General features: G+C 49.3%; 3 protein-coding genes across 3 annotated transcripts; all 3 read right to left on the bottom strand.

Moving 5' to 3' along the window:
- Positions 1-278: 278 nt before the first annotated feature.
- Positions 279-3229, bottom strand: LOC119405111 (uncharacterized). Its single transcript, XM_037671905.2, has 2 exons — positions 1834-3229; positions 279-1052 (listed from the first exon to the last, which is right to left on the bottom strand). Exons 1-2 carry the CDS (start codon positions 3193-3195, stop codon positions 744-746), a joined length of 1671 nt encoding a protein of 556 aa, XP_037527833.1. The 5' UTR covers positions 3196-3229; the 3' UTR covers positions 279-743.
- Positions 3230-13455: 10226 nt separating this feature from the next.
- Positions 13456-15018, bottom strand: LOC119405488 (probable ATP-dependent RNA helicase DDX5). The gene has a single exon (XM_037672322.2). It carries the CDS (start codon positions 15016-15018, stop codon positions 13456-13458), a length of 1563 nt encoding a protein of 520 aa, XP_037528250.1.
- A 6256-nt stretch (positions 15019-21274) lies between these two features.
- Positions 21275-24943, bottom strand: LOC119405109 (uncharacterized). Its single transcript, XM_037671903.2, has 2 exons — positions 23414-24943; positions 21275-21710 (listed from the first exon to the last, which is right to left on the bottom strand). The coding sequence occupies exons 1-2, from the start codon at positions 24824-24826 to the stop codon at positions 21384-21386; spliced, it is 1740 nt and encodes a 579-aa protein (XP_037527831.1). The 5' UTR covers positions 24827-24943; the 3' UTR covers positions 21275-21383.
- Between the last annotated feature and the right edge of the window lie 2938 nt (positions 24944-27881).

The following is a 27881-nucleotide window of genomic DNA, read 5'->3' as shown; positions in this document are numbered from 1 at the left end:
GGCGCAAGATTTCCTCAAAGCATTGGGGAGACAAGAAACCACGACACTCTTCTTCACGAGATTAGAGTGTGCCGAACCAAACGGAAGTAATGGCTTGTTCGCCCTGGGTTCAAACATCCCGCACACGTGATTTCTCAAAAACTGAAGACGTAGTTCAAAAGCCGAATGTTATTTTTCTTCTGGAAGCTCGTGCGTAACAGATCTAGAACAGCTTAACAATAATAATAATTTATGGGGTTTAACGTACCAAAACCACGATATGATTATGAGAGACAGCTTTAAAAACATCATACGTTGCACTGCTACTGTGAAGTCACAATTGTTAATTGGATAATCAGGAACTACTAAGAAGTCGTCAACGTATCTAAATATTCGGACAATGTTTGACCCATGCAAGGTGCTGACGAGATCTTTATCACATTTGGGTCAACCTGTCGGAAGTTTTAGATACGTTGACGATACTTTAGGTGGGCGAGATCGGGTGTCCCCGAGTAGCAACTAGACTACAGTCAGGAGGAGCAATAAAATTCATTAGCTGTTTCACAAATCGCTAGTTTGCGATTAAAAGCGAATGTCATGTTGGAGGTGTTACGACGATATATCTGTAGGTGACGCTTTTGAATAAGAGGCACATGAGATTTCGCGACACACGTCAATCTATAAGAGGCAAAAAAGTGTCTATCCAAGACCGAGGTGTCGATGCTGCAGTGACCCTTTGAGAGGCGATGTACGTGCTCCTTGGTCTACTGCAGTTCACGGTAGTGCGGCTTTGCGAGGCCCACGAAGGTCTGTGTGGAGCACATGATACAAGGCTTCTTTTGCATCACACTTGGTCGACTTGATGGGCCCGCCGCTTCGCCTTCGTGTCGGCCAATCCAGGTGACAGTGGTTTCCGAGCCCGTTTCAACATCCACATAGTGGATGTGGATGTAGAAGATGGTTGGCAGCTGGCGGGCCATGGCTTCCACGACCAAATGCGCTTTCCATGTCGCCAGCTTAGTCTTGGTGAGCAGGCACAGGCGTTCCAGAGCGATCGCAGGGCATAGCAAGAACTGAAAAAAAAAAAGAAAGGAGCAGCTTTGTGAACTGCTACTGTGGCGCTGGTGCTAACATGGCTAAGATATTTCATTATTTCACATGTTTTTTTTTGCTCACTACTTAATAGCCCTCCTTACGTTATCCGTCCAGCTGAAGTATCTCACCGCATCAGTGCAAGTTTTCGACCACGTGCCCATGCTAAAACATTTTCTGCTTTTTTTCCCCAGAGCAGCAAAAGACGAACGCCGTTTTTCACAACGTAGCCACGATCACCGGCCATCAAGTTTCATGCACGGCATATAAAATGTACTCTAGCGTCGTTAATGCCACCACCATAGGTTAAAGAATAGATTTGTAAAACCAGCATAAAAAGTGTCACTTCTAGTTTTCCAACCGAAATCTTCGATGCTGACGTTACTGATTTCAAAGTGTTTCGTAGTTCGCCCACATTGGCTCAACTAAGTTTTTTAAAACTTGGTATGTTAAGTCTCTGCATTCCTCTCAAGACAATGTATGTACTTCATTTTTACCGATTAGGAACTACGTAGCCCGTGGTAGAAGCCGTCAAAATCTATCACGTCACGGCGACTGATACGGGAATTTCTAGACGGCGCCGCCACCCGCATTTTCTCCTTACGCGTTTTCTCACGCATTAAGAGTCTTCTCACAGCGAGCGTGGTGTTCTTGTGAACGAAGAGTCATTTGCTAATACGAAAAAAAAAAACTTTTGCTCTTTAGTCTCCCTTTAAATAACAAAGCGCCGCTGGGAGAGGGATGGCATTCAAAAGTACCTACCTCAAAGGACATCTCGCTGAAGTTAATGAGGGCCATCCCGATGACGAGGGAGCGGAGGGTTTTACTAGAGCTTAAAGTCATTGAGAGTGCCCTGTAGTCGAAATGCGGCACGTCGGAGTCGTCGATGAATCGCAGGTGGGGCATCTTGAAATGCGGGAGAAAGTTCACAGAAACCAGGTTAGGCACGTTGCTCAGCGTAAGACGGCCAGACCCGTTGCGAAACGCGCTCGCATCCACAGGTTCAATGGTCAGTTCCTTGTCGCACGAACGACAACTCTTGTGGCGGCCGTCTAAGTTCAGTCTGATGTCCAGGTCTTCCACGTCGCCGAGCCTGAGGGCCAGCCGTCGCACGGCGCCTTCCGGACGCAAGCCGCAGGGTGGCAGGGACAGCGCTCGGAGGCGCTGCAGGGCGGGTGCAGCCAGGAGCTCCGTGAAGTCGACGCTGTCGTCGAAGTGGAAGGAGCTGACGTTAAGCTCGACGAGGTTGTGAAGCTTGGCGAAGAATTGGCGCAGGGCCGTGCTGTGCATAGTGCTGATGGTCGGATACACGGCTTGGTCGAGGTTGCGGGCGTACAGCAGGACGCACAGGCTCCGTAACTGGCTGCAATTGTACCGAGGGACGCCAATAAGGAAACCGAGATCCGGTCTGTCGACGGCCACCAGGACGACTGGTTCAAGCGGGAATGTCGAATTTGGTGACAGGACCACGTTTCGCAGTTGGGCGCAGTTGAAGGCCAGCGGACTCTTTCGGAAGACCGCGTTACCGTGAAGGTCGATGCAGTAACGCAAGTCAATCGGCTGCCTCGGGTCCGACTGCGCCGTGGACGGCGCCTCGCAAGTGACCGTAAATATCACAAGATTGAGCAAGTGGTCGGCGATGCTCGAGCACGTCGCCGCGCACAAGTCAGAACTGACGTCGTGCACGAAGTGAACGTGCAAGTCCTTCAGGAGCGGACAGTAATTTAGGAACAGCAGCAGCACCTGTGTGTTGTGTTTGTCCGCCACCTCGACGTACATCTTGCGAATATTGGTCTGCTTACCCGCGTGCACGATCCCCAAGTGCCGGATCTTGAATAGTTCTTCCTTGGCGTCGTCCATGGCGTCGACGAGCGAGAAGTCCAGCTGCGTGACGTTCTGCAACGACGTCAGCAGCCGGTCCAGAAGAAGGCTCGCCTTCAGAGGGCACGCGATGCAGGACAGAGTTTGTAGGTTTCTGAGGCCGGACGCGAGCGACAATAGCAATGCCGGTACCGCTACGATGCAGTTGGATATGTTCAGCGAATGCAGGTTGCCTTGCACTTCGTCTATCTTGCTTCTAAGCACGTCCTCGCTGGCGTTGGCGGGCAACTCGTACGACGACATCGCGATCGTGTCTGGGGTGATGCACCAAGCTCGATCGAGGCGAATTCGGCAGCTGGGACGACCACGCTGCCTGATCGCTCTGCATATATGAAGGCTCTGTTGTTTCACGCCACTCTCGCGAGGGCTGTGATCCCATGTCGCCGGCGAAGAACTTGTGAGGTGGCGTTTACGCAACTTTAAGAATGCCTGTTCACTTTTGATAACGCTCGCTGTTCACTTCGGTTAATGCTATCGTGAAACGCTTGCGTCGAATGCTAGCGCGAAACGCTAGCATTTGCATTTTTATCAAATTTTTTGCGGCATATGTTTGCTAGCAGCATTACTCATCGTGTTTGTTGTTTATGAACAAGAACTGGATCATGAATTACGGATTGGTACCCATTCACGGGTACAGTATAGGTGTGTCGTAGCACTTGTTTTCCATCACGAAGCAGTTCTTATTTGTATATCTCATAATGGTTGTTCGTTATTTTTCAGGAGTTACAGAGCGATAAGACGTCGTAGTTCCTCGTAATTTCGCTTGGGGACTACCATTTTCCGTTCGCGTTTAAGAACCCGCAACAGTCCCTGCAACATGTGCTACAAAGATATTTTCCTTACTGAAAAAATTCGGCAGATCCCACGTACCGTGGGAGTCGATGTTATGCGAAGCATGCGGCGGGAAGGTGAATGTGGCGTAATTCTTTTTACTTAGGTAAACGTTACAAAATGAAGCTAATGGCTTGCATAAATTTTATACGCCCACATATATGTTGAACAGCCGCATATGTGTTATATAACTAGTTGTTTACAGTTGGGTAACGCTGCCAACGGCAACGTGGGTGTTACCAACACCAGAAGCGGTAAGCTGATATGTAATGCTTATACTTGTCCCTTATGATGGGGAACGCACGCAAGTTTTACGAACCCGTGTACATGTGTGGAAGAAGTTCTTGACAGTTCTTGAACAAGGTCACCATCACCGTGGTCAGTGAGCACCAGCAGCTGGTCATGACTTGTTATTGGATTCGGTCGTTATCGCGGTGACGTGGGGCCCATGTGTAGCGAAGTATGAGGTATAGTACAGCTGTTGGAAATCGTGGATGCCTCGGTCATTTCGTCAACAAATTGTCTGTCGATAGAGCCGGCGACATGTCGGAACCTGAAGCCACCGTTCGCGTTGGCGAGGTATACGCCGTCGAGGCTGTTAGGCCTGGATAGCAGGGTGTCGGAACGAAATGTTTTTCGTGTCGGTTTTAGTTTCGTTCCACCGCAAAAAGTTCCGTTCCGTTCCTGTTCCGGATCGAGAAAAAAAATGTTCCGTAACGGTTCGTAACGTTTTTTTTTTTGTATTCAAAAATTTGAAGTAAAGCTAATCACAAAAAAACATTGGATTTGTGATGTAGTTACTTGCCCTCCCCTTAAGAAAGTAGGACAAGGGTAAAACACGTTCTTCAGAGGAGCGGAAGTAACTGTACCACGAATTTCTACCAACTAGCACAAACCAGTATTAATTTCAAAGTCATAGTATTTATTTGCTCAAAAGACAAATACGAATTTTTTTTAGTGGGCTCAATGATTTGTGTCAAGGGAGGGAGCACGATCTCAGAAGCAGCACGTCATTGAGCGTACTCTCTGATGTGCGAGACCGCTGTTCTGATAGAAAGATAGCCAGGCCTGCGCGGAACATGCAGCACAGTCATATCGAAAGCTGAAAGAGCGTACTTTGTAGAGCCCATTGTAGAGTCTATTGAGGCAACTGATACAAGTACTCATGCAAAATACCCACTACGCCATAAATCATCACAATTTTTGTGAAATAGCGAAGTTCCCGCTATGCCATTTTTGGTCATTCTTCGAAGAATCGTGGTACCCGCTACACATCTTTAAGGCATTATGTGCACTTTGTGCTGTGGCTGATGATGATGAAGTATTATGGCTGGGCACATTGCAGTGGTTGGGAAGCAGTGTTGCGGAATGGGCGCCTTCATTCCATTCCAATTCCATTCCGGGGAATTAGAACTTGCTGCACTTTCATTCCTTTCAATTCCTCGGAATGAAAAAACTTAGCCCATTCGGACTTTGGGAAAGGCCGGACAGCTCAATTCCATTCCGGCAATTCTTCAACGTAGGAAAGGCATCTTGATAGTTTTATCGAGTTAAGAATGAACGCCCCATAAATCTGATGTCATCAGATGCATTAAGAAGTGCAAAAGTACGCAAAACACGTTACCAAGGTCGAGGGATAGTAGCTTGGTGACTATCTCGTGCAGTACAACCACCCTACTAATTTCCATAGGGGCAGTTCTCCCGCTACCTATAGTATTTGCATGGTCAGCGTGTTTGAACTAATGGTGGTGTTTTAATATTGTTTAAGCTTAAATGTGTTAATGCTAAGATGACGACATAGCGTATTTTTTTTTTGCTGACAAAAGTAGTATTCAAGAAGACTAAGCAGTTTTGCCACGCGTCTGGAGCGGTCGGGAATATGGAGAAAACTAAGATTTGCTTAATGGGGAAGAAAACCCTCTAGGATCTGCTGGTATTAGTTGGAACAGTGCACCGCTCGGGCACCTTGTGCTTTTGCATCGAATACCGAACGCTGGGCCGCAGTACTGCTCATCAGCACTCACGCTTGTCAAGCGCTCCTCGCAAGCATAGATGGGGTGAGGAGAACTTTCTGTGTTCGCATGTGCGCAGGTATGCAATGTCTTCCTTGTCGCAAAGGGTATTTACGTGTGTCAGGTACTAAACTGCTCGTTGATTGTTGATCAGGCTGTGCATAGAGTATTCGCCACTTTTGTGTGAAGGTATCAACGGGAACCAACGCGCAGAAATAATGTGTTTTCTCCCTTCTGTATCTGCTGGGATAATGCATTTGTTTGTATTTTAACTAATGACTCGGTCTGTAGTAGGCACGTTGCTTATACTTTGCTTGTAATTAGCCAAGCCATTTTAAAAATACTGCTTTATTGTTAATTTTGAGGCTCTGACTTACTAATGTTTGAAGTTTGAAAAACAGGACGTAGACAAAAACGTGCTCTATTTTCGGAAAAAGGCCTTATTCTATTCCCATCCCATTTCGTGCAAAATCCGCTTAATTCCATTCTCATTCCATTCCTCCAAGCCTTGTCCCCATTCCTTTCCGGGGTCGCGAAAATGTGGAATGATTCCGGAGTCATTCCAATTCTGGTGTGGCAACTCTGCAACACTCGTGGGAAGCATTAACGCACACACTTTTTCCACTATTAGCATTGTCTGATGGCTGGATGTTATTTTCCTCTTCTGCCACGCGATATTACATATGTTAACGCGATTGCTTGCCCGACATGACGCCTGTATAGAGATTTTTTTGCGAAGGAGTTACAAGCACTAGCGTGGCACCGTGGTGGAAGACCAGACTGCCACGCAGAGGGCGCGGGTTAAAATACCATCCGATCCTAGAAATTTGTTTCCTATTTATTTTTTCTTATATCACGCGATAGCGGTCACAGACACCGGCGGCGGCGGACAACTACGGTGCCAAAATCAGCTGTTGTGATCTCATAACAGCTTTCGCTGTAAAAAACTTCAGCGCCGGCAATGCCCTCTCGACTTTGGCCTGCGTCACAGGAGCGCGAAAGTCCACCTTCGTTAATATAAACATCTCTGGTTGCCACTCTTTTCGTTTTTCACACAATTTCAACATATCTTTGCTTTCGAATTCCTGCCTGAGGTACGCGCTAATGCTGTACCCTGAGATATGCTCACATTGCATGAGCTCAGTTGTTCCGGATTGCGAAGTTTTCTCGCGAACCGAAAAACGATTGAAAAAATTTCGGTTTCACTCCGGAACGAAATAATATATAAAGTTTCGGTTACGTTTTCGTGCCGGTCAAAAATATCGTTTTTTTTTTTCGTTTTTCGTTTTCGGTTTTCGTTCCGTTCCGACACCCTGCTGGATAGTGCTAGGTAGACCAACATCAATGGATGGCGGTTGTCGTATTCCTAGACTATGTGCGCCTATGTAGCCTACGTAGCCTTTTCTACAAAGCGGCTGTCAGTCACTCTGGCATCAACCTCGGTCAGCATGAGGCCATCGCCCAGCCTCGTAAGAAATGAAGATGACACTGTCGTTCTGGCGGACTAAGTGCACTTCATGGTGCGATGATGGGATTATCATACGTGACTTTCGTTGATGTATTCCTCCGTGGTCGAGCAATGCTTCAGTACAGCTTGCTGAATCATAGCACTACAAATGTAACGTTTATTAGGCTGCTATAAAAGCGGAGCCAACACTTGAACCACAGACGTTAATCTGATATGACGCCTGTATTGTAGGATTACGCATCGTAGGAGTATCATGTAGTGCTTATTGCTTGCTTGCAAACTTAGATAGCCAGCATCACAACCACAATTGACGTTGCACCATGATTACGTCTGCGTAGGCTGTTTTTCCAAACCAGTTTATAGACCTGGCGTGGCTCTGTGGTAGAATACCTGATTGCCACGCAGAATGCTTGGGTTCGATTCCTGCTTGGGTCGTAATTTTCATTCTTTACATTCATCGGGTCAACGCTGCCGATGTCGGTTTTTCCTAACGCTCTCGTATTTAGGTTACCAATGTCTGTTCTCGCCGTTCCTGGGTAGATATAAACTGTCAATCACCTGTGGCGCATACCCGTACACCGCGGCCCGTGGTAAACGGGTATGTGCCACACGTGTCTGAAGGAAAGGGTTTGACGACGTACGCGACAGGATTTTCGCGTTATTCATGTCATGACCAGACAGTCATATTCGTCGAATCATCTTACCCTCCCATGCCAATTTTGGTCAACACCAAGTTAAGGAGGCGATCATGAGAGCACCCAGACGTAGGCGGCTAGATAGATAGATAGATAGATAGATACGTAGATAGAAACGCTCAAAGTGCCAAAGGTTCGCTAAGAAATGCTTCGCATTTAAAACCTATATGGACAGTTTACTTTTATTTCTAGGAAGCAGAATGAATCATCGTTATTTTGCGCCAACGTGCCTCATTTCTTGAGTATAACTTAACAAGCAACTCCGGATATGCTTCAACGTTCACTCACTTCAATGAAGTTTTCGGTATAGACCAGATTATTTTTATTCTTGCGCCCACGTTCGGAGAAAGTGTACATATAATCTCGACCTAAGTCACCACCCGTCGGCGCGGCAAGGGTAGGAGATTCGGGTATGAATTACGTCACGAGTCCTAGCGAGCGAACACTGACGGCCAGCATGCGATAAGCATATATTGTTTCCTACAGTATTGCCACGCGCGCTTCTTTTTGTCATTTTTATGAGTCCGTTGCACGCGTAGCCGCCGCCTTACGCAAGCCGCGCCCTAATGTCTGGGAACCTTCCAGATTATCTTAGAATTCTCTTATAGGCTTGAGCGCGCAAACGCGAACAATTGAGATTATTCTCGAACTAACACGGCCACCAGCGATAAGGCTCAAATGTTCGATGCTGCATGTATAAATGCCGACGCGCCTTACCGCAGAGCAGATTATCCACGGCGGACGCTCTGTTCGCCGCTATCGGTGTGCAGTGTGTATTGCTGTAGTTTGGCTTTCCGTTTCCCGGCCACAAGTTCGGCCAAATAAAGAGATTCATCTTGGACACGCCGACTGCTGCCTTCGTCGACGTCACGACCCCGTGACATCTGGTAGAGGTGCTTCCCGGTCCATGCACAGAACGCCCCCTTCCAGCCGTGAGCCAAGCCCACACCGTCAAGGGGACATCGACGCCAACCAGCGAGCCAGCCGCAGGCAGCAAAATCTCCCACGAGAGTATGGACCCCTACCCGACAAGACCAAGACCGCGACGACGAAGTCGAAAGGCACCATGACGGCTGCTGTGTCACCTCAACGGGTCGTCATGAATCAGCCCAGGGAGCCACCGACTTTCCTCGGATCACTGTGTGAAGACCCGGAAAGCTGGTTGGGAAAATACGACCGAGTTGCCCAATTCAACAACTGGGACTGTGATGAGAAACTTCGTTACGTATACTTCGCCCTTGAAGATGGAGCCAGGACCTGGTTCGAGAACAGAGAGGCCACCCTGACGACCTGGGATCTATTTCGCGCCGCGTTCCTCGGAACCTTCCCAAGTATTCTGCGTAAGGAAAGGGCGGAAATCCCGCTGGAAAGCCATGTACAGCTCCCAAATGAGAATGTCGGGATGTACACTGAAGAAATGACCCGCCTCTTCCGTCACGTGGACCTCGCCATGTCTGAGGAGAAGAAGCTCTGTTTCCTGATGCGGAGAGTGAAGCAAAAGCTCTTTCCGGACTTGTACGCAACCCGCCAAAGACTGTCACGGAGTTCATTTCGGAGGCCACAGCGATTGAAAAGGCCCTAGAAATGCGTACGAGACAATACAACCGTCGCATGCCGACGACGAACTACTGGGAAGCACATGCGCTGGGCACCGACGACCTGCGTGAGACGATCAGAGAGGTCGTGCGTGAAGAGCTGCGAAAGATGTTTCCTGCATCGCCGAAGACGACGCCGCGACGAAACCTTCAGAACACGAAGCGAACCAGACAGACTCCTGACGACGAAACCACGCGTACCGAAGAAGCTCTTACGACGCAACATGCAAGCAGCGGAGCAAACCGACGCAGCCGTGATCCGACGCCACGACCTAACCGCAACGCAAGACGACGAACTAGCGACCTGGATGTTCTTATCGACGGCCACAGCGTCACAGCTCTCGTCGATATTGGAGCCGACCATTCCGTCGTCAGTGGGCCCTTCGCATCGAAGTTGAAGAAAGTTATGCCTGCTTGGGAAGGCCCCGAAATCCGTACCGCTGGAGGCGATTAAATAACGCCGTCTGGAGTCTGCACAGCAAGAGTCACAATCAATAATTGCACTTATCCTGCGAGTTTCGTAATTTTGCAACACTGCTCCAGGGATGTCATACTTGGCATAGACTTCTTAAACCATCACGGCGCCGTCATCGACTGAAGGACCAAGTCGGTAAGTTTCTCGTCGGGCAAAATGACACCGCCGGATACGAATCCATGTCAACGTATCCTGAACATGCTCGAGGATCAAGTTACCATTCCGTCTCACTCCAGCGTCATAATTCCCGTCGGCACCGAAAAAGCTGAAGACATCGAAGGTGTCATCGAGAGCGATCAGCGTTTTCTGCTAGACCATGACATTTGCGTCGCAAGAGGCATTGCTCGGTTGCATGAAGGAAAAGGGAGCGTGATGCTAACGACCATCAGCCAAGAATACAGACACCTGAGCAGGGGCACGACGACTGCATACATCGAAGAAATCTTGGCCGCCAGCGATGCGTTTGCCTTTTCAGATTCTGATGAAGCTACGACGACGACCCCAATACCTGAGCCACCCTTCGACGTAAACCCAAGTATCCCCGCTCGCCAACAGCAACAACTTCGATGCCTTCTGCAGGAATACAAGGACTGTTTGTTGTCGTCATCGCGGGTTCGACAAACGCCCCTTGCTAAGCACCGCATTATAACAGAAGAAAATGCTTGACCACACCGTCAGAGTCTCTACCGGCTTTCGACGCGGGAACGGCGGCGCGCCATCTAGCGGGTGCCCTATGAGCTATTGCACAGCTGCGCCTGTAGCGGTCGCCTTTGCATCTAAGGTTACGGCGCGGGACTTTGCCCCAGATTAAGAACATGGCGAGCCAGTTCCTAAAGTTTGCCTCATTGTAGTGTCGTAAGTTGTTGGAGGAAAACACGGCTTAAGAACAAGAACTGCATTGTGCTATGGGCTGGTGACTGTTCTCGGTGTCATTGGTCGACATGACCTTGTGCCCGTATCATACGCTGCTGATGATAGCTGGCTAATTCAAACAAGCTTCGCGTCATGTGCATCCCAACATTGCGGTGGATGTCTGCGTGCGTCTCACACTTTAAATGCGAAGCATTTTTTTCTCTAGTTGGTTCGCAGCCCCGCCACGGTGGTGTAGTGGTTATGGCGCTCGACTGCTGACCCGAAGGTCGCGGGATCGAATCCCGGCCACGGCGGCTGCATTTTCGATGGAGGCGAAAATGTGTGAGGCCCGTTTACTTATTTAGGTGCACATTTAGGAACCCCAGGTGGTCGAAATTTCCGGAGCCCTCCACTACGGTGTCTCTCATAATCATATTGTGTTTTGGGACGTTAAACCCCAGATATTATTGTTATTAGTTGGTTCGCAATATGCGGCCGTCTGCGGCCAAGAAATAAATAAATAAAAAAACAGTGCGCCACCCCGGAGATAGTTCAATACTGCATGGTCGACTGATGGAGGAGGTAAACCAGGCTACCCACACAGATTAAGATTGGCCTGATTACGGACTAGCGACACACAATGCTTTACCTCTGTCTGGTATTGAATTATTTCTCGTTACATTTGGTAGCATGCGTAGATTAATATTTAGCGAGTGCGCTTGATAGCGGCCTGCAGGTATGGCGCAAAAATCACAGGGTCCTTTATGGATTCGCCTAACAGGACTCGAAGGCCACAGCCATCGTCGTTTTCTTCTTGTCATTGGACTGCATTGATCCCTCCACCCCCGAAAGCTTTCTGCACCTAGCGTGTTTTTGGACTGCCTCCGGGATCGGAGGCATTGCAAGCTTTCTGCACCTCACGTACCTGCGGAATCGGCTCACTTACGACCAAACGATGTTGTCATGTGACGGCTTCACGTGATGTGACGTCATAATGGCTTCTATGTGACAACCTGTGACGTCGTGGCCGGAAGTCATCACATGGTGATGGTTTTTTTACCACGAAAGTGTTTTATGCCGGGGTCCACCAAGGTTTCCATGACGTATTTCCGTCACGGAAATACGTCAGCAAAATGAACGCCATCAAATGGCAAAGAAAAAGAACTATAAGAAAAAGTTCCGTTGACAGGAGTCGAACCCATGAGCTCTCGGTCCGCGACGATGGCTGGCGGAAGTTTAGCCCACTGAGCTACCGCCAAACACATAACGGAGGCTATATCAACGCGCCTTTTATCTTTCACGCCATCCTCTCACAGTGCTCTTGTATGGATGGATGAATGGATGGATACTATGAGCGTCCCCTTTATAATGAGGTGGTGACATGTGTGCCACAAAACTCGAAAAACAAAGCAAAAAAAATTCGCCGTTGCTGCGACCGTCCCATTCGGCGCGTTTCCAATAGGAGTGTAATTTCGTTTAACACACCGCGAGGTGGTGGCTTTAGCGCAAGCCTCGCTCATAGCATCCATCCATATCGAAAAATAGCTCTCCGACGCTCGCCTGGCTGTCGCACCGCGTGCCACCACCATTCGAACCACCGGCAAGCTAAATTCAACGACCTCGCTGTGCCGTCAATAAAGTTGTTTCTCTCTCCCCGCTCGCCCTGTGAGAACTAACTGCCAGGCTAGAGAGGACACAACGCGCGTAGCGTTCCTCTTCGCGTTTCACGACGGTTTGAAGGAGTGCGTATCAAGTATCAGTGTTTATTATGCGCTTGTTGATGCCATATTTGCGCGGGATTCACCATATGCGCTGTACACGTATATTTTAAGAGCTTCAGCTACCGCAAGGGTTAAATTATGATCATGGGCCTTAGTCGTCGGTAGGGAGACGTGCCACTAGGCGTCAACATGAGTGCGTCCACATCAGGCGGTGCTACATCTGCCGAACAACAATAGACATTATACAAGCTCTGATATATCATTGCACTAAAGCAATCAACTACTTCTGTGGCGACACGTTTCACTTTCGTGTTATACCGATTCCTGTGACAGAGGGATCAACCATCTTTTTACATCATCCGTGCTGGTGCCGACGCCGGCGGTCATTTTTCGTGTTTGATGACACATCTAACGCTTTCGCCTTCATAACGCCGCGTAATCAGGTTGGACACTTTAGCGACAGTACACTCGCACTCAGTATGCTTGGACCAAAACACGTACAAGTGTATGACATGTACAGCAAGTACAACGTGGATGACCAAACAGACGCCTTCAGAAGCGCGTCTTGCTTGCATAATGTTAAAACCTCAAGCGTGATATACTTCATCTATAGTCAAACAAGTGGATAATGTGGTGTGTTTCTCGCGAGATTTGGTTGTACGATTTGCTGGATTCCTTAGGCGTGACAGTAATAACAGCGATCACAAACGAGGTTTGTAAGGGGCGAAAACTACTTAAATTTTATTGCGGCTGGCCTGATACGTTCAACTGAGTGCGGTGGTCTCGTTGCTGCAATGTTACGCAGACGTTCCTATGTGGCACGACAGAACCGAAGGTAGCCGTAAAGGTACAGCTTACTGTCGTGTCGCCTTTTTCTTCGCGACTTCACGAAGCTGTGGCGGCAATGGCTGCTTGTTTTCTTGTAAGAACCACATCAGCTCTTTGGCGTGCACGCGTTCGTTGGGCCTCAAGAACGTGTACATCCTGCCCGTCCCGTCGGGCCGAGCAGCGTGCCTGAAGCGGCGCAGCAAGTCGCTCGAGTGTATCGGGTGGTCGCAACTGACGACGTAGCGGACGTTGTCCAGCTCCACAGCCCTCGTCGCCACGTCGGTCGCTACTAGGACGGGTGCTTTGCCTGACCGCAGGGCTTCCAACGCCCACTGGTGTTCTTGCTCCGTCTTGTTGCCATGAATGCCGACGGCTGGACAGCCGCGACTGCGCAAGGTCAACACGAGGTCTTCTACCCTTTGCTTCATCTCGACAAATACGATGGCTCTGTCGCTCTCGTCGCTAAGAATGTCCTTCAGCAGGGTGACCAGCTTGCTCTCCTTCTCGGCCTCCTCACAAACAACGACGATGTGTTCTACGCGATGAATTTGCTGCTCTTGCGTCACCGTCCCGACGCTGACGTCGACGGGAGCCTTCGTCAACTGGCACGCTAGCTGCCGCGACTCCCTCGTTAAGCACGTCAGCGTCACGAACGTCTGTCGGTCCGGTCGTATGCTGTCCGCGATGGCCCGAAGATTCTCGCCGAACCCCAGCGCCAGCATGCGGTCGGCCTCATCTATAGCCAGGAAAGTGCAACGGCCCAGATTTACCTTTCCCTCCTCCATGAAGGCTGTGAGGCGGCCAGGAGTCGCGACGCAGATGTCAGCGCCTTCCTCCAGCTGCTGAAGCTGCGGCTTCTTCGGTTCGTCAGATAGGAGATACATCGTTCGAATCCCCAATCCCTTGCTAAGCTCCTGAACAGCAACTTGAAACCGCAGGGCCGTCTCCCGTGTAAGTGTCAGCACTATCACCGCAGGTCCGCCATCGTCGAGTACAGACGGCTGGCTTTGTGCATGGACGATGGCTGGTACGAGGAAGGCCAGTGACTTCCATTTCGTGGCTGTGCAATCAAAGGCCACGAGGTCTCTGCCGCTGAACGCTATAGGCCAGCACTGAGCTTGCAATGCGGTCGGCGTGGAGCCGGAATTGAGGTTCTCGATTGCCTTTGTTATGATTTCTGGAAGGCCCGCTTCGTCGACATGCAGGATGGGCTTGGGGGCGCCGAGTCCCTTGACGGTTATCTCGTTGGCGTTCCGGTAGGCTTCCACTTCTTCAGGTGATCTCTGCGAATTCCTGGTATGTTCATGGTAGAAATCTTTCTGGTAAGTCGGCAAGCGAATTCTTCCCCAGTTCGGCGGGCGCAGGGTCCGTCCCACCTGGCTTCTCCGCGCAGTTGAGTATGGGTGGTATCTTACGGGAATCATTGCGAAGTTGTCCCCGTTGAGCAGTTGCGGTGGGCGGCGGTCGCGTCCTCTTCCGGTCGTTCCTCTTTCGGGTTGGGCGGTTGGTTCCGGGGCCCCTTCGTTCGGTCCATTTTTCTGCCCAAGACCGTGGGGCAGAGGGAGCCGCGGTTGGTTGTCGAACGCCATGGTCTGCTGCCGCGGGACAACGCTCGCTTGGTGCGTTCACTCTATCCGAACCCGCACTCTGCGGATTAGACTGCCCGGGACCTTCTGGCTGCCTCGTCGGACATGCAGGAACGAAAGGTATTTAGGTGAAAAAGCCCGTCCCCCATGCAGCTCCCTTCCTCGTCGTTACGTCTCGCACCGCCGGTTATGCCCATACCCACTACGGTTTATCTATGAAAAAGCGTGTGTGGTCCTTGGATGTTCGATTTATAATCTGGTTATAATCAGTACATGATAAGAATATAGGACTGTGGGTGTGAGAGTACTAGGAGAAATGATAAAACTAGTTATGTTTTGAGATAAAGTATATAAAGATGAAGAATTGAAATAAAGAACGCGTAATTATTTCTGGAAGTTTTGTTATCACTTGATGCCATGTTGTACTTGTTCGGTTTATTTTGTACTCTTCATAATACTGTCCGTCATCTTGCTGCTTTGCCAACTTGTTAGGCGATCGGGACCTCGTCAGACTGCTCGAGCCCGCAGGTCGCAGGATCGAATCCCGGCTGCGGCGGCCGCGTTTTTCATGGAGGCGAAAATGCTAGAGGCGTGTACTTAGATTTAGGTGCATGTTTAAAGAACTCCAGCTGGTCGAAATTTCCGGAGCCCTCCAGTACGGCGTCTCTCATAATCACGCCGTGGTTTTGGGCGTTAAACCCCAGCCATTATTATTATTAAGTTGCTGGAGTTTTAGCCCCGTACTCCTCCTATCTAATGAAAAAAAAACATTTAGTTAATTGATTGACTGAAGTTTACTCGTTTTCTGCCAGTAAATCGGCTATGTCATGGTGATGTGATGGTTTTAGTTTACCATTGTTATTGAGAGGAGGAGCCTGAACAAGGCTGTACGATTAAAGAATGGGGTTATCGGCGCACGTTTAAACCAGAAGCTTCAGTTTGAAATTGTCACTTCTTAGCTGCTCTCACCTTAGAGCCTCATATTGTTATTTTCTAATAGTGTGAAACCCGTATGCCTTCGACCGATAGAAACCACCACACTGGTATGGATGCGTGGCATCGGGAAATGGAGGGCCACCGCTCCTAGGCCGAATGCTCTGGCAACGCATAGAAACGCGAATGGCTTCGACGTCTACTATTCTGCAATTAACCTGTCCTGAAAGTCCAATATCCCCCGGAAAGAGTGAATGCAGACCCGCGATTTTTGGGAAGCACCACCTCGTGCAGTGAGGGATCTTGAGGGACGCATATCAACGAACAGGCCCATTGACATATTCCCTCATTTCCTGCACTCTCGCCTGGGTTTCACACTTCCGCAAAGACAAAGTGAGAGTCACACGAATGTCGGTTTTCAAGCGAAGCTTGTATTGCCTGACTCGTGTTGCCGTCGGTGTGGCTGTCGGCGTACTCGAAAACTTCGGCGGGCGTGTGCCAACAGAAATTGAGGAAATAATACTACACATCAGTGGTCCAATAATCACCACTCCGACGTGGGGGCCTACCCGTTCCCACGTGAGGCAGTGCCGACATGCTGCCTTAAGCCCCAAGCACACGTGCGCGTTACAACTCGTTAGAGCGTGGCGTGTAGACTCAGCGCCGCGCCCTCTCCCCATGGGGAGAGAGGGCGCGCTGGTTCATGAAGCTGCGCGCCCTTTCTCTCCATAGGGAGAGGGCGTACGTAGGGAGACGGCACGCCACGCGCGGACGCCTTGTAACGCGTACGTGTGGTTAGCGTTTTAACTGGCTATCTCTCAGGACTCTTGCCAATAAAGTTCACCGTATCCGTAATAATGAACTGTCGGGGCGGTTCATTAACGTCTATGCCGTCCAATTCCCGGCATGGAGGAAGGAAAATGTTAGGAGTGAGCACAGCGCAATGCGATAGGAATAAATAAATAAATAAATAAATAAATAAATAAATAAATAAATAAATAAATAAAGAGAGAGAGAGAGAATGAAAGTAGTAGTAGGCCTGACATGCTCACGCCAAGTGTCGCTTGCCCAAATTTACTCAATCGGGAATAACTCCTGAATGCTTTAGTTTTATATTTTAACCACGCGAATGCCGCAATGATGAAGTCAACGCGCGGCTCGCTTCGCCTGGGGCCACGTGCATGCATCTTTTTTACAGCGAACGCTGTTATGAGATTATTTCAACGGCCGTTTTTGGCGCCGTAGTTGTCCGCCGCCGCCGGTGTGCGTAACCGCTATCGCGCGAAACAACAAAATAAAAACGAAATAAGAAAAATATCCAGGATTGGACGGGGTTCGAATCTGGGTCCTTCTACATGGGAGCCCAATATTCTACCACAGAGCCATGCCGGTGCTTGAAACTCATTTGCAAAATGACCCTATACGGGCGTCATGTCGGGCAAGGAATCGCGTTAACCTTTGTAATATAGCGTGGCAGTAGAGTAAAATAACCAATCATCACACAATGCCAATTAACTAGTGGGTCGTTTAAAGCTTCCAAACCATTACATAGGGCTCAGTCACAATTTTTTTCGTCCTCAGCCGCCGCATCAACAAAATGGGCCGATAGAGTAATGAAGGGGGAGGCTGCTTCACGTAGTCCACAATTACCCTTTCGACTTGTGTAACCCTTGCTAGATCCTTGAAAATTGGGCCTATTTAGCCGCCTACGTCTGGTTGCTCTCGTGATCGCCTCCTTAGCTTGGCAGACCAAAATTGGCATGGGATGGTAAGAGGGTTTGACGAATATGACTGGTCATAACATGAATAACGTGAAGATCCTGTCGCGGACGTCGTCAAACCCTTTCCTCCAGACAAGTGTGGCACATACCCGTATACCACGGGCCGCGGTAAGCGGATATGCGACACAGGTGATTGGCAGTTTATATCTACCCAGAAAAGGCGACCACAGACATGGGTAATTTAAATGCGATAGTGTTAAGAAAAACCGACATCATCAGCGTTAACCTGACGAATGCAAATAATAAAAATTAGGATCCCAGCAGGAATAGAAGCGAAGCATTCTGCGTGGCAGTCAGATATTCCACCACAGCGCCACGACACGTCTTGAAACTGCTTCGCAAAAAAAAAAAGACCATATGCAAGCGTATTGCCGGTGCAGCGTCAATTGTGGTTGCAGTGCTGGCTTTCTAATTGTATAACAAAGCCACAAACATTACATATGTACTCCTATGATACAGGCGTCATGCCGGGTCAACCTCAATTGTGATTATAGTGTTGGCTCAGCTTTCATTGAAGCCTAATAAACGTTATATTTGTATTCCTATGATTCAGCAAGCTATATTGAAGCGTTTCTCGACCCCGGAGGAATACGCTAACGAAAGTTACGTATGATATCCGCATCATCGCAATGTAAAGTGCACTTCGTTTTGATAATACTCACGTCTTTGCTCTAAAGTGAGTGCCGTAATTACGTCATATCATAAGTTACCCTTCAAACGCAAGTGTAGTCGACGTGCCTGGTAGGGCCACGATGTGCACAAGTACTACACTAACAATATCACGTCGATTCACCTCGTGACGCTTGGCTCAATGCCAAAAATTGCAGCATAGACGACTACTCGCAGAGTGCTGCGCATGACACCGTTTTCCACAAGGCGTGGGATCTGCCGAATTTTTTGTAGGGTTTTGGCATGGGACCGGGACAACTGGCGTCTCCAGAACAAAAGTCTCCAAGATGAATAGGTGTGCCGCGACTTTTCCCCTAGGTGAAGGGCGCATGCGCCGTGACATCGTCTAAAAGGCGGGTTGTTTGGGATTGGGCGAAGGGGCCTTGAAAGCGGAAGCCTGGTTTACCTTCGCTATGGATTGAGCCGTCAGTGCGCTATCCTCGGCATTGGCCCATGCTCGTTTTATACTTGCAAAGCTGCCTTTAAAACAATGCCTTTCTTGAACGCCCCATATTGCTGAAGCACCTGGCTTACCTATTCACATAAGCGTCGTAACGACTATTACTTCGACGCGCGAAGAAAAAAAAACAACTGACGTATGAATGCACTCGTCCCTTACGAGCATCACAGAAGTCGGGTCGTACAGACGTAACCTTCGCAATTTACATAGATGAACTCTGGATTCATGTCTCGCATCCTTTAATTTCTACCTACGTTTCTTTTTAAACTCGAATATCGCGCGTCCAGATTCGCTCACTGGCCGTGGCAGCGGCTCATCGCTTGCAAGCTTGAGCAGCGCCATCTCCTTCGATCTTTTTCTTGACCCTCTGGTGGAGTTGCTTTAGCCGGGACAGCAGCGGCTCGTCCGTGTACGAGATCCTAAACCCCAGCATCCGGAACAACTGCCAGGAAATGTTCATTTTCACCAGGGCTTTGACCCTGTCCTCGTACTTGTTGTATACGACTCGGCGAGCGTCTTCAGAATGGCGCTGACCAGGTATGGCGGGTAGCGAGGTTGATCCTGAAGGCACGCTTCCACGGCGTTGCATTTGGCCACTCTGGCGGTGTCGTGTCGCGCCCTGTCGCTGTACCGTGCGGAGAAAGGCGGCACGGTCGGCCTCAGCGGCTCGTTGTAGAAGGGCCCCTCGTTCATTGGCGACTGTACGGAGATCATGACGCTGCCGATGCTTTCGACTGGGAACCAGGCGGTTCCCGAAAAAAGTACCGAGGATGCTGAGGCATACCTGGGAGGAGAGTATGAAATAAGTTTGCCAACTCTCACTTTGCGGTTCATATATAAAGCGGACTTACAGCTGAACCTCGTCATAACGAACACTGATATAACGATTATTGGTCATAGCAAACTAAATACGAACGTTTCTCGGCGACGCTTTATTTTAGTGACAATATTTTTTTAACGAAACCGCAGACGTTGCCGCCGCCGTGCCGTCGGCTACAACGAAGGAATATTTGGTTTGAGCGATGTTTAAAAGTCGACGGGTAGCATGAAAAGAAGAATAATTATTGGAATGCAGTTTACAACCACAATTTTTTAAAATGTGGTTCTGACATTCTGTTGTGCTCTCTTCTGTTCTGTTTTCTGTGTTCTGTTGGAATTATGCCTTATCATGTGTCGGTCTCTTTAGTTTGAAATACCACAAGGTGACAGGTTAAGACCACCTCTATTGCAGTGGATTCGAAGCCTATAATAATTTGTTTTTGTATCTTGCTTAAATTGCTGGTTCGTAATAATGTTTATTCCTCCTCCTTGTATCTTGTATTTTTGGGTGAGCCAGATGACCAATTTGTTAGTGCCTTCAAGTAGAAAACAGCGCTACGAGATGGGACAAAGAAAGGGCACAAACACGGCGCTGACTATCAACCAAATGTGCTTTTATTCCACCAGTCCGCATATTTGTACTCCACCATGACTAAAGAAAGCATAGTGCCTATTTCCACTCAGCTGTTACAACGCATGTCGGATACAACGAACTAATTTATGGTCCGCATGCTACTTCGTTATAGCGAGGTTTGATTGTATATTCTGTGTGCCGTCTGGAGCAATGTTAACGTCTTCTTGCAGCTCTACAGTGTGACGCTTATAGCACAAGGTTGGTTATTATTCTCGGTGTGCAGGCGGCAATGCCAGTGTTTGGTGGGGAGCGAAAGCAGGTTGGTGTAGGAAAGCGGTTGCGTTGCGCTTTGGTTCTATGCGTGTATTAAGATTCCCTGGAACCATGTAAACGCGTCACATTCAAAATTAGAAAAACTCCTTAAAAATTTTGTAATTGCTTTTATGTCGGTATAATGGGATGCCAACACTAAAAAAATACTAATGATATGGGCGATCTCACGCCTCGTGCTCGCCAGATATTCTAGTTAGTTCGACGCAGGGAAAACCGTCGGAAATCGGCTGCGTCGCTCCAGCAGCAACTGCGAACACTGCTGATAAGGCCGCGGTCGCTATCTCGACAGGCATCAAAAGGTGGCTCGTAAACTTGCTCTGCTCTCGAGGCTTCGCGTTTAGAAGACTGAACGCAGGAAAACCGTGTTGGTCCCTGGAGCGGTCGCATTCCCAAAACCAACGTTTTGTTGCGTTCGACGAGATCAGATCCAAAAGAGTTGACTGCTAGCCTTGCGTCATATAACAATCAAATTTGTTGCTATGGCATTCGTTTCTTCGCCCTTGCGGCGAAACTGTGATATTTTTTTAAACCTAACCTATTATCCTCATACGTTCCCTGGTTATTTAAAGCGCAACAATTTGGAAGGCGAATGGGCGACCGCGCCTTGCTTTCATGAGAAACACACCGCAGTCATTAGAAGGAATAAAACTTTATTAGCCGTAAAATAGATTACTTATTCGTGAAAAGTGATTCGCGTACAAGAATCACGCACGCCAATCATGGGGCATCCAAGTGTCACTGATTGAAATAACGGTGTTGCCGTGACCAATGACGGGCCTGTTTCCCGCTGCTCGGTCTACTACTGTTCAGGTACTAGCCACAGATATTTATGAATGCGCGGTTTCGCGAGCGCTACGAACGTCTGGGTTGAGCACATAATGCAGGGCACGCCCTGAACGACCTTTCCTCGGCGCGACTGGCCTTTCGCGTCACCTTCGGGCAGTTGGATCCACGTCACACTGGTCTCCCCGAGCGTTCCTCTTTTCACGTAGTGCATGTGTACGTAAAATAGTGACGTCAGCTGGTGGGCCAGCGATTGGACGATCCCTTCCGCGGCCTCGGACACCAGCTCGCTTTGGGTCAGGAGGCACAGGCGCTGCAAAGCCTTCGCGGGGCGCAGGGAGGTCTGCAAGGAACAAAGCGTAAACTTTCTGAAGCACTAACGACGCCGCCACAAAGATCGTTATGTTATTCGGTGGAGACGTACTAAACGCGCGACGGACAATGGCTGTGAAATGTACTTAGTGCTCGGCGATGGAAACTCGATACTCGCAGCGCGTCGCTGCTGGCGGTGGGCGTGACGGTGAGAGCATTCGCCACTACGGTGAGAGCGTTCGTGACCAACGGTGACTGCCTTCGGTAAGCAGTCCTTCAGTCTGTGGTTCTTGATGGCGCCGGCAGAACGCTGCAACCATTTGTAACGCGCGCCCACCAGCTGAGCGCAGTGTTTTGAAGCCATGGCAAGAAGCGCTGCACTGGCACCACCATCAACCACAGGACTGAACGGATATACAGGGTGTCCCAGCTATCGCGCAGCACGATTTAAAAAAAAGAGGAACGGCGTTACGCGAAGCGAACCTACTGCATATTGTTCCTAGTACACTGGAGTAGGCACTGCTTTTTTTTCGTTAATGAGGTTTAATTAATTAGTCGTCATTAAATTTGTAACTCGACGAGTACTCACCTAATTGTCAAATTGTCAATGAGGCGTATCTAGGCATGTTCAAATGGCATCTAACTGCGCTATTTTCAACAACGTGCTAATTGCACGCTCATTTTTTTCCGGTTGACCAAGAAAGCCCTCGAAACATGAAAAGTCACGCGTGACTATAATCGCTGCGCGCATCGGGAACCAGCGCCCTCAAACAAGCTCGCTATGAGGTAGCCAGTATCAACGAAAAAAATGCAGAAAGAAAAAAAAATATTTTGATTGCCCTATCTAACACTCCCTGGCCGAAGAAACGCATCGCTTTCTTTTACAGAGTCAGGCCGCAATCAGAACAGCGCTCCTGCCGCGTTATCAATGAGAACAATCGGCCGTGAGATATGGATAATGATAGTGGCGTACTATCAAACGGAATGAATCCCAGCGAAACTGCGACGCATATTGTTGGCACCCGAACTGTACCCTTACCAAAATGCGGAACGCTGTCTCTGGCAACGGACAACAAGCAAATCGGCTGTTAGCAGTAAGTTTATTTGAGGGCGCTGGTTGCCTTTGCGGGTGGGAGCGTAGTCACGTGTTAGTTTTCATATTTCGCGGGCTTTTTTTATCAGCTGGAAAAAATCAGCACGTAATTAACGCGTTGTTGAAAATAGCGCAGTTAGATGCCATTTGAGCATGCCTAGAGACGCCTCATTGGAATTTTGACAATTAGGTGAGTACTTGTCGAGTTGCAAATATAATTATGCCTAATTAATTAAACCTCATTACCGAAATAAATAGCAGTGGCTACTCCAGTGTACTAGGAACAATATGCAGTAGGTGTGCTTCGCGTAACGCCGTTCCTCCTTTTTTTAAAATCGTGCTGCGTGATAGCTGGGACACCCTGTATATCGGATGCAGTGCTCATGTGTCACGAACACTCTTGCCTTTACCCTCACCGCCAGGAGCCACGCCGTGCTGCAAGTATCGCGTTTCAATTGCCCATCACTGTGCACTATATACGCTCAATGAACGGCGCGTTCACTTCTCGTGCATGCTAAACCAATAGCTCTGACAACAGCCAATTGTTATAAGCACTTATTAGGCAGTTCCATGGCGTGAGAAATACACAACTTGATGAGAAACGGCGTTCAAAAGTATGCGCCAGGGCGAACTAATCGTACCTGAAAGCACTGCTCGCCGAAGGCGGCGTAGCGAAATTGCACAACGAGAAAGCGGAGGGTGTCGTTGGAGCGCAGAACCTTGGCGAGCGCCGCGAAATCGAAGCGTGGTTTGTCGGAGACGTCGATGAACCGCACATGGGACACCCGGAGACATTCGAGGAAGTCCAACGAAGCGAGGCTCGGCACATTGCTTATAGTAAGACGACCCGAGCCGATGCGAAACGCGCTGGCGTCCGCAGGCTCGATGATCAGTTCCTGATCGCAGAGAGTGCAGCTCCTGTGGCGGCCGTCCAAGTTGACGCGGATATCCAGGTCCTCGATGTCGCCGAGAGCGATGGCGAGCCGGCGCACGGCGCCTCTCCGACGCAGGCCGCAGGGAGGGAGGGCCAGTGCCCGCAGTCGCTGCAGAGCAGGCGTAGCCAGCAGCTCCGTGAAGTCGATGCCGTCGCCGAAATGAAAGGAGCTGACGTTCAGCTCGACGAGGTTGCAAAGCCTGGCGAAGAAGTCGCGAAGAATTGCGTCGGACCTACCATGGACCGCCGGGTAGACGGTTTCGAGGGGTGTTCGAGAGAAGAGCGCGATGCACAGGCTGCGTAGCTCGCCCCAGCTGTGTCGAAGGCCGGCATTCAACAACTGCCAACCGACGTCCGGTCCGTCGACGGCGACCAGGAAGGTGGGCTCGAGCAGGGGCAGCGGCTTGGGCGACATGACCAGGTCGCGTAGCAGGACGCAGCTGAAGTCCTTCGTCCTTCCCCTGAAGACCACGTTACCGTGAATTGCGATGCAGCGCTGCAAGTCGAGAGGCTGCGCGGGTTCCGACTGCGTCTGGTACGACGCTTCACAGGTGAACGTGAACGCCGCGAGTTTGCGCTGGTTTTCGACGTTGGGCAAGCACGGCATCGTGCCGAAGTCGAAGCAAGTGTAGCGTATGGCGTGTACGTGGAGGTCCATCACGACCGGACAGTACTGCAGGAACGACCGCAACACCTTCATATTGTCGTCGTCAGCTACCTCGACGTACATCTTCCTGATATTGGTTCCCCTACTGTCGTGTATGATCGCCACGTCCGCGATATTCAGGAGTTCCTCCTTGACGTAGTTCTTGTCGTGCAGGAGCGAGAACTCGAGGTGAGTCACGCTCTGCAACGGCATAAGCAGCCGGTCCAAGAGGCGGCTCACTCTCAGGGGGCAGCCGATACACGACAGAGTCTTAAGATTTCGCACGCTGGATAAAAGCGAAACCGTGATAGCAGGCTGCGCGACGACGCAGTACGATATGTTTAGCGACTGCAGGTTGCCTCGCACTTCGTCGATCTTGCGTTCAAGGATGTCCTCGTCTGCGTTAGCGGGCAACTGGAACGACGACATCGTGAGGGTCTTGGTGGGGGCAGGGGGAGATGTCCGTGTTTGCATAACCCCCGTATTTTAGAATGAATCCCTACCAACCATCTCGGCTTTCTGTCATTCTGTGCACGCAGCTCGTGCAATCGTGGGGCGGATTCCGGGAGCATTATTACACCGCTGCCACCGATATGAAGCCCGCGTTATCTCAGACCTGTTCTGCAGAGCCTGGAAGAGCGTGTCGGCATCGAAGAAATTGTTAGGTGGCGTTCAAACACTTTGATAGCGCCTGCGCATTATGATTAACGTGGTTATGTTGAAGCAGTTCTTGACCGCAGACATTTCTGCGCGGATTATGACGCCGTTGACGGTTATCACTGGTATGCGGGTAACGCTCACATATGGAAAATTATTTTTATTTTTATTTCTATAGCGCATGTTTGTTAGTAGCATTACTCAGCCTCAACACTGCATAGCGCTTTTGCTGCTGGTAGCCGTGCAAGGTGACAGTATCTGCGTCAACATATGTCTTTCATCACTTTGCGCTTGCTATTCCTATTTCTCACAGCTCTCCTTTGTTGGTGGTTAGAAACTCCCAAATTGTTACGCATAAGGACCCATGTCTTCTCTTCGCTTCAAGTAAACGATTCGTAAAATCTATTCTGCACATTTGGATGGTAAAAACTTTTCAAGCCAAGCTTGTCTTGCCTAGCAAATGTCGGTGACATCGTAGGTGTGACCGAAAATAAAAAAAACTCCCGGCGCCCGCGAGCGCAAAGAAATGAGACGCTCGAAGATGCGCCGGTCGCGCCTGTATTTGTATGCGCCGTTCTCTAATACTTGATGCTGTCTCGAACTTGGGCTTGTCGGCGATTAGCCGTTTCTGATACGGCAATCTGGGGTGCTATGCAGGATGGCCCGAGTTCGGCGAAACTCGGGATCTTTCCGAGCTCTGGCGACACCCCCCTTTTGAACGAGCTAATAGTACGAGAAAGTGAAATCCATCCCTAAGCGCGCGCTCCGTTCCATTGGTTACGATGGAACGCGGCGTCACGTCAAGGGCGGTCGAGAAGGTTGGGTGGTGTCGTCAAACTTCTTTCATTTGTTTGTCGTTCCACTGAGTGCAGAAGTCCACCCATGCAAGAAAAATGGCAGAAAGCTCCACTATAACTATATTTTTTAGGTGTGCGCGGACTGTTTGAATTCATTTTCAAGCGTTAATGTCTGCACTAAGTATCCTTTAGGAAAATCAGCACCGTGTCCTCTGAGATAAGTTCCGACCGAGCGCCTTATAACACGGCGGCTAGAGCTAATCGCCGGGGCCGCGTGTATAATCACCATGGTCGGCCTGTACATTCTAGCGCGTTGCTCGGCCGCCGCGCGCCGTCGTCGTTCTCTTCTTCATCGTCTGCTCGCTCCCAGAGCACGTGCGCCCGGCTGATTAGCTAATTGGCTGGGCGGTATAACTAGCTAAGTCAGGACGTGCTATGACGAAGCTGATTAGGCCAAATCATGCGAAGGCCGTGCTAACTAAGCCACGTCTTACTAAGACCATGCTAATGAAGTCGTGTAAAGCTAGGAACAAGGTAATTAAGATCATGCTAACACGACGCTAACCAGGAGCATGTAATTAAAACCAACATAATCAAGACCTTACTCACCGAGATAGTGTTAATTAGGTCGTATAATTAGGATTATGCTAATTACATCTGTACTATTCAGGACCTTGCGAATTAAACCTGAGTAAATGTCGTGGTAATTAATACACTATAAATTAATGTTAACTAACACGACGCTAATTAAGCGCGTGTTAATTAGATCGTGCTCATTAGAATAATGCTAATTACCTCTGTACTATTCAGGACCTTGCAAATTAAACCTGCGTCATTAATGCCGCTGTAATTAAAACATCGACAATTAGTGCTAATTAACACGGTGCTAATTAGGAGCGTGTGTACTTAAAATCAATATAATGAAGACCTTACTCACTGAAGTCGTGTTAATTAGGATCGTGCTAATTAGTATTATGCTAATAACCTATGTGCTATTCACGACCTTGCGAATTAAACCTGGGTAATTAATGTCGTGGTAATTAAAACATTAACAATTAAGAAATGACATTCAATATCATGTTAGTTAAGACCTTCCTAATCAATAGCACCAATATTGAAACCGAACTGACACGGACATTACTCCGAAGCAGACCAAGCATACTGAGTAGACGAGCCACGTAAAAAGCTGGAAGAAGCTAGGTGATCACAAGCTCCTCCGATGGCCCAGCCTTGCACAAGTAGTGCAAGCTCACCAAATTATTTTATATGCAAAGAAGCTGCTGAGTAGCGTCCACCGCATGAAACACTTGACAGGCACACCGGCACTATGACAGTCCCGAGTTGAACTGGGGCCTTTTGAGAATCAACGAGTTTGTGCCCGAGTTCGCGCGTCAATCAATTTGATTGACAGACGCCAGCGGCGAAGAGCGGGTCCGCCCACCGCGTTTCCTCTTGCAGAGAAACAGTGCTCACGACGCAACGCCAGCGAGCGGCACGATTCATCTATGAGCCTAATCGCACAGACTATGCACATACGCACGAAGAACTAAATGTTACATCATCACGTGGGTACGATGTCTCGCATTCACTTTCACCGCTCTTACGACGTACCACTCACAGCTATGAAGCAAGCGCCCCTGGTGGGATTTTCGGCGAGAACTATTTACTTGTTTACTATTTACTTGTTTCAGGAGGCATTGTTTCTACCGATTCGCTACTACAGAAAAATCTTCAGACGTGTAATGTAAGTATAGCAGTAACCTGTCCGTTTATTCATCTGTAATATTCCAGACAAGCGAAGGGAGCTGCACCAGAGTGCTGCGCGTGCGTTCTTGTTGCCTTCGAGAGTGGAAATTTCCGTGCTGCAGGTGGAACGAAAGAATTTTACGAAAGAGGACAAACGCCCACGAACACGCCCGTGGGAGGCGCGATGATCAGTTGGCAAAAAGATAGCGCGACAATCACGCTGACGTCGCTGCACTGTCAAAATGTTGACTGAGTAGCGGCGCTGACGCGTTCGCTCGCGGTGTCCTTTGAAAGCCGCCGCAAATGCCGCACATGCGTACGTGACGCCA

This window comes from Rhipicephalus sanguineus, chromosome 9 (assembly GCF_013339695.2).
Source record: "Rhipicephalus sanguineus isolate Rsan-2018 chromosome 9, BIME_Rsan_1.4, whole genome shotgun sequence".
Taxonomy (NCBI): domain Eukaryota; kingdom Metazoa; phylum Arthropoda; class Arachnida; order Ixodida; family Ixodidae; genus Rhipicephalus; species Rhipicephalus sanguineus.
Note: the sequence above shows the minus strand (reverse complement) of the source record. Positions and strands in the feature narration are given on the sequence as shown.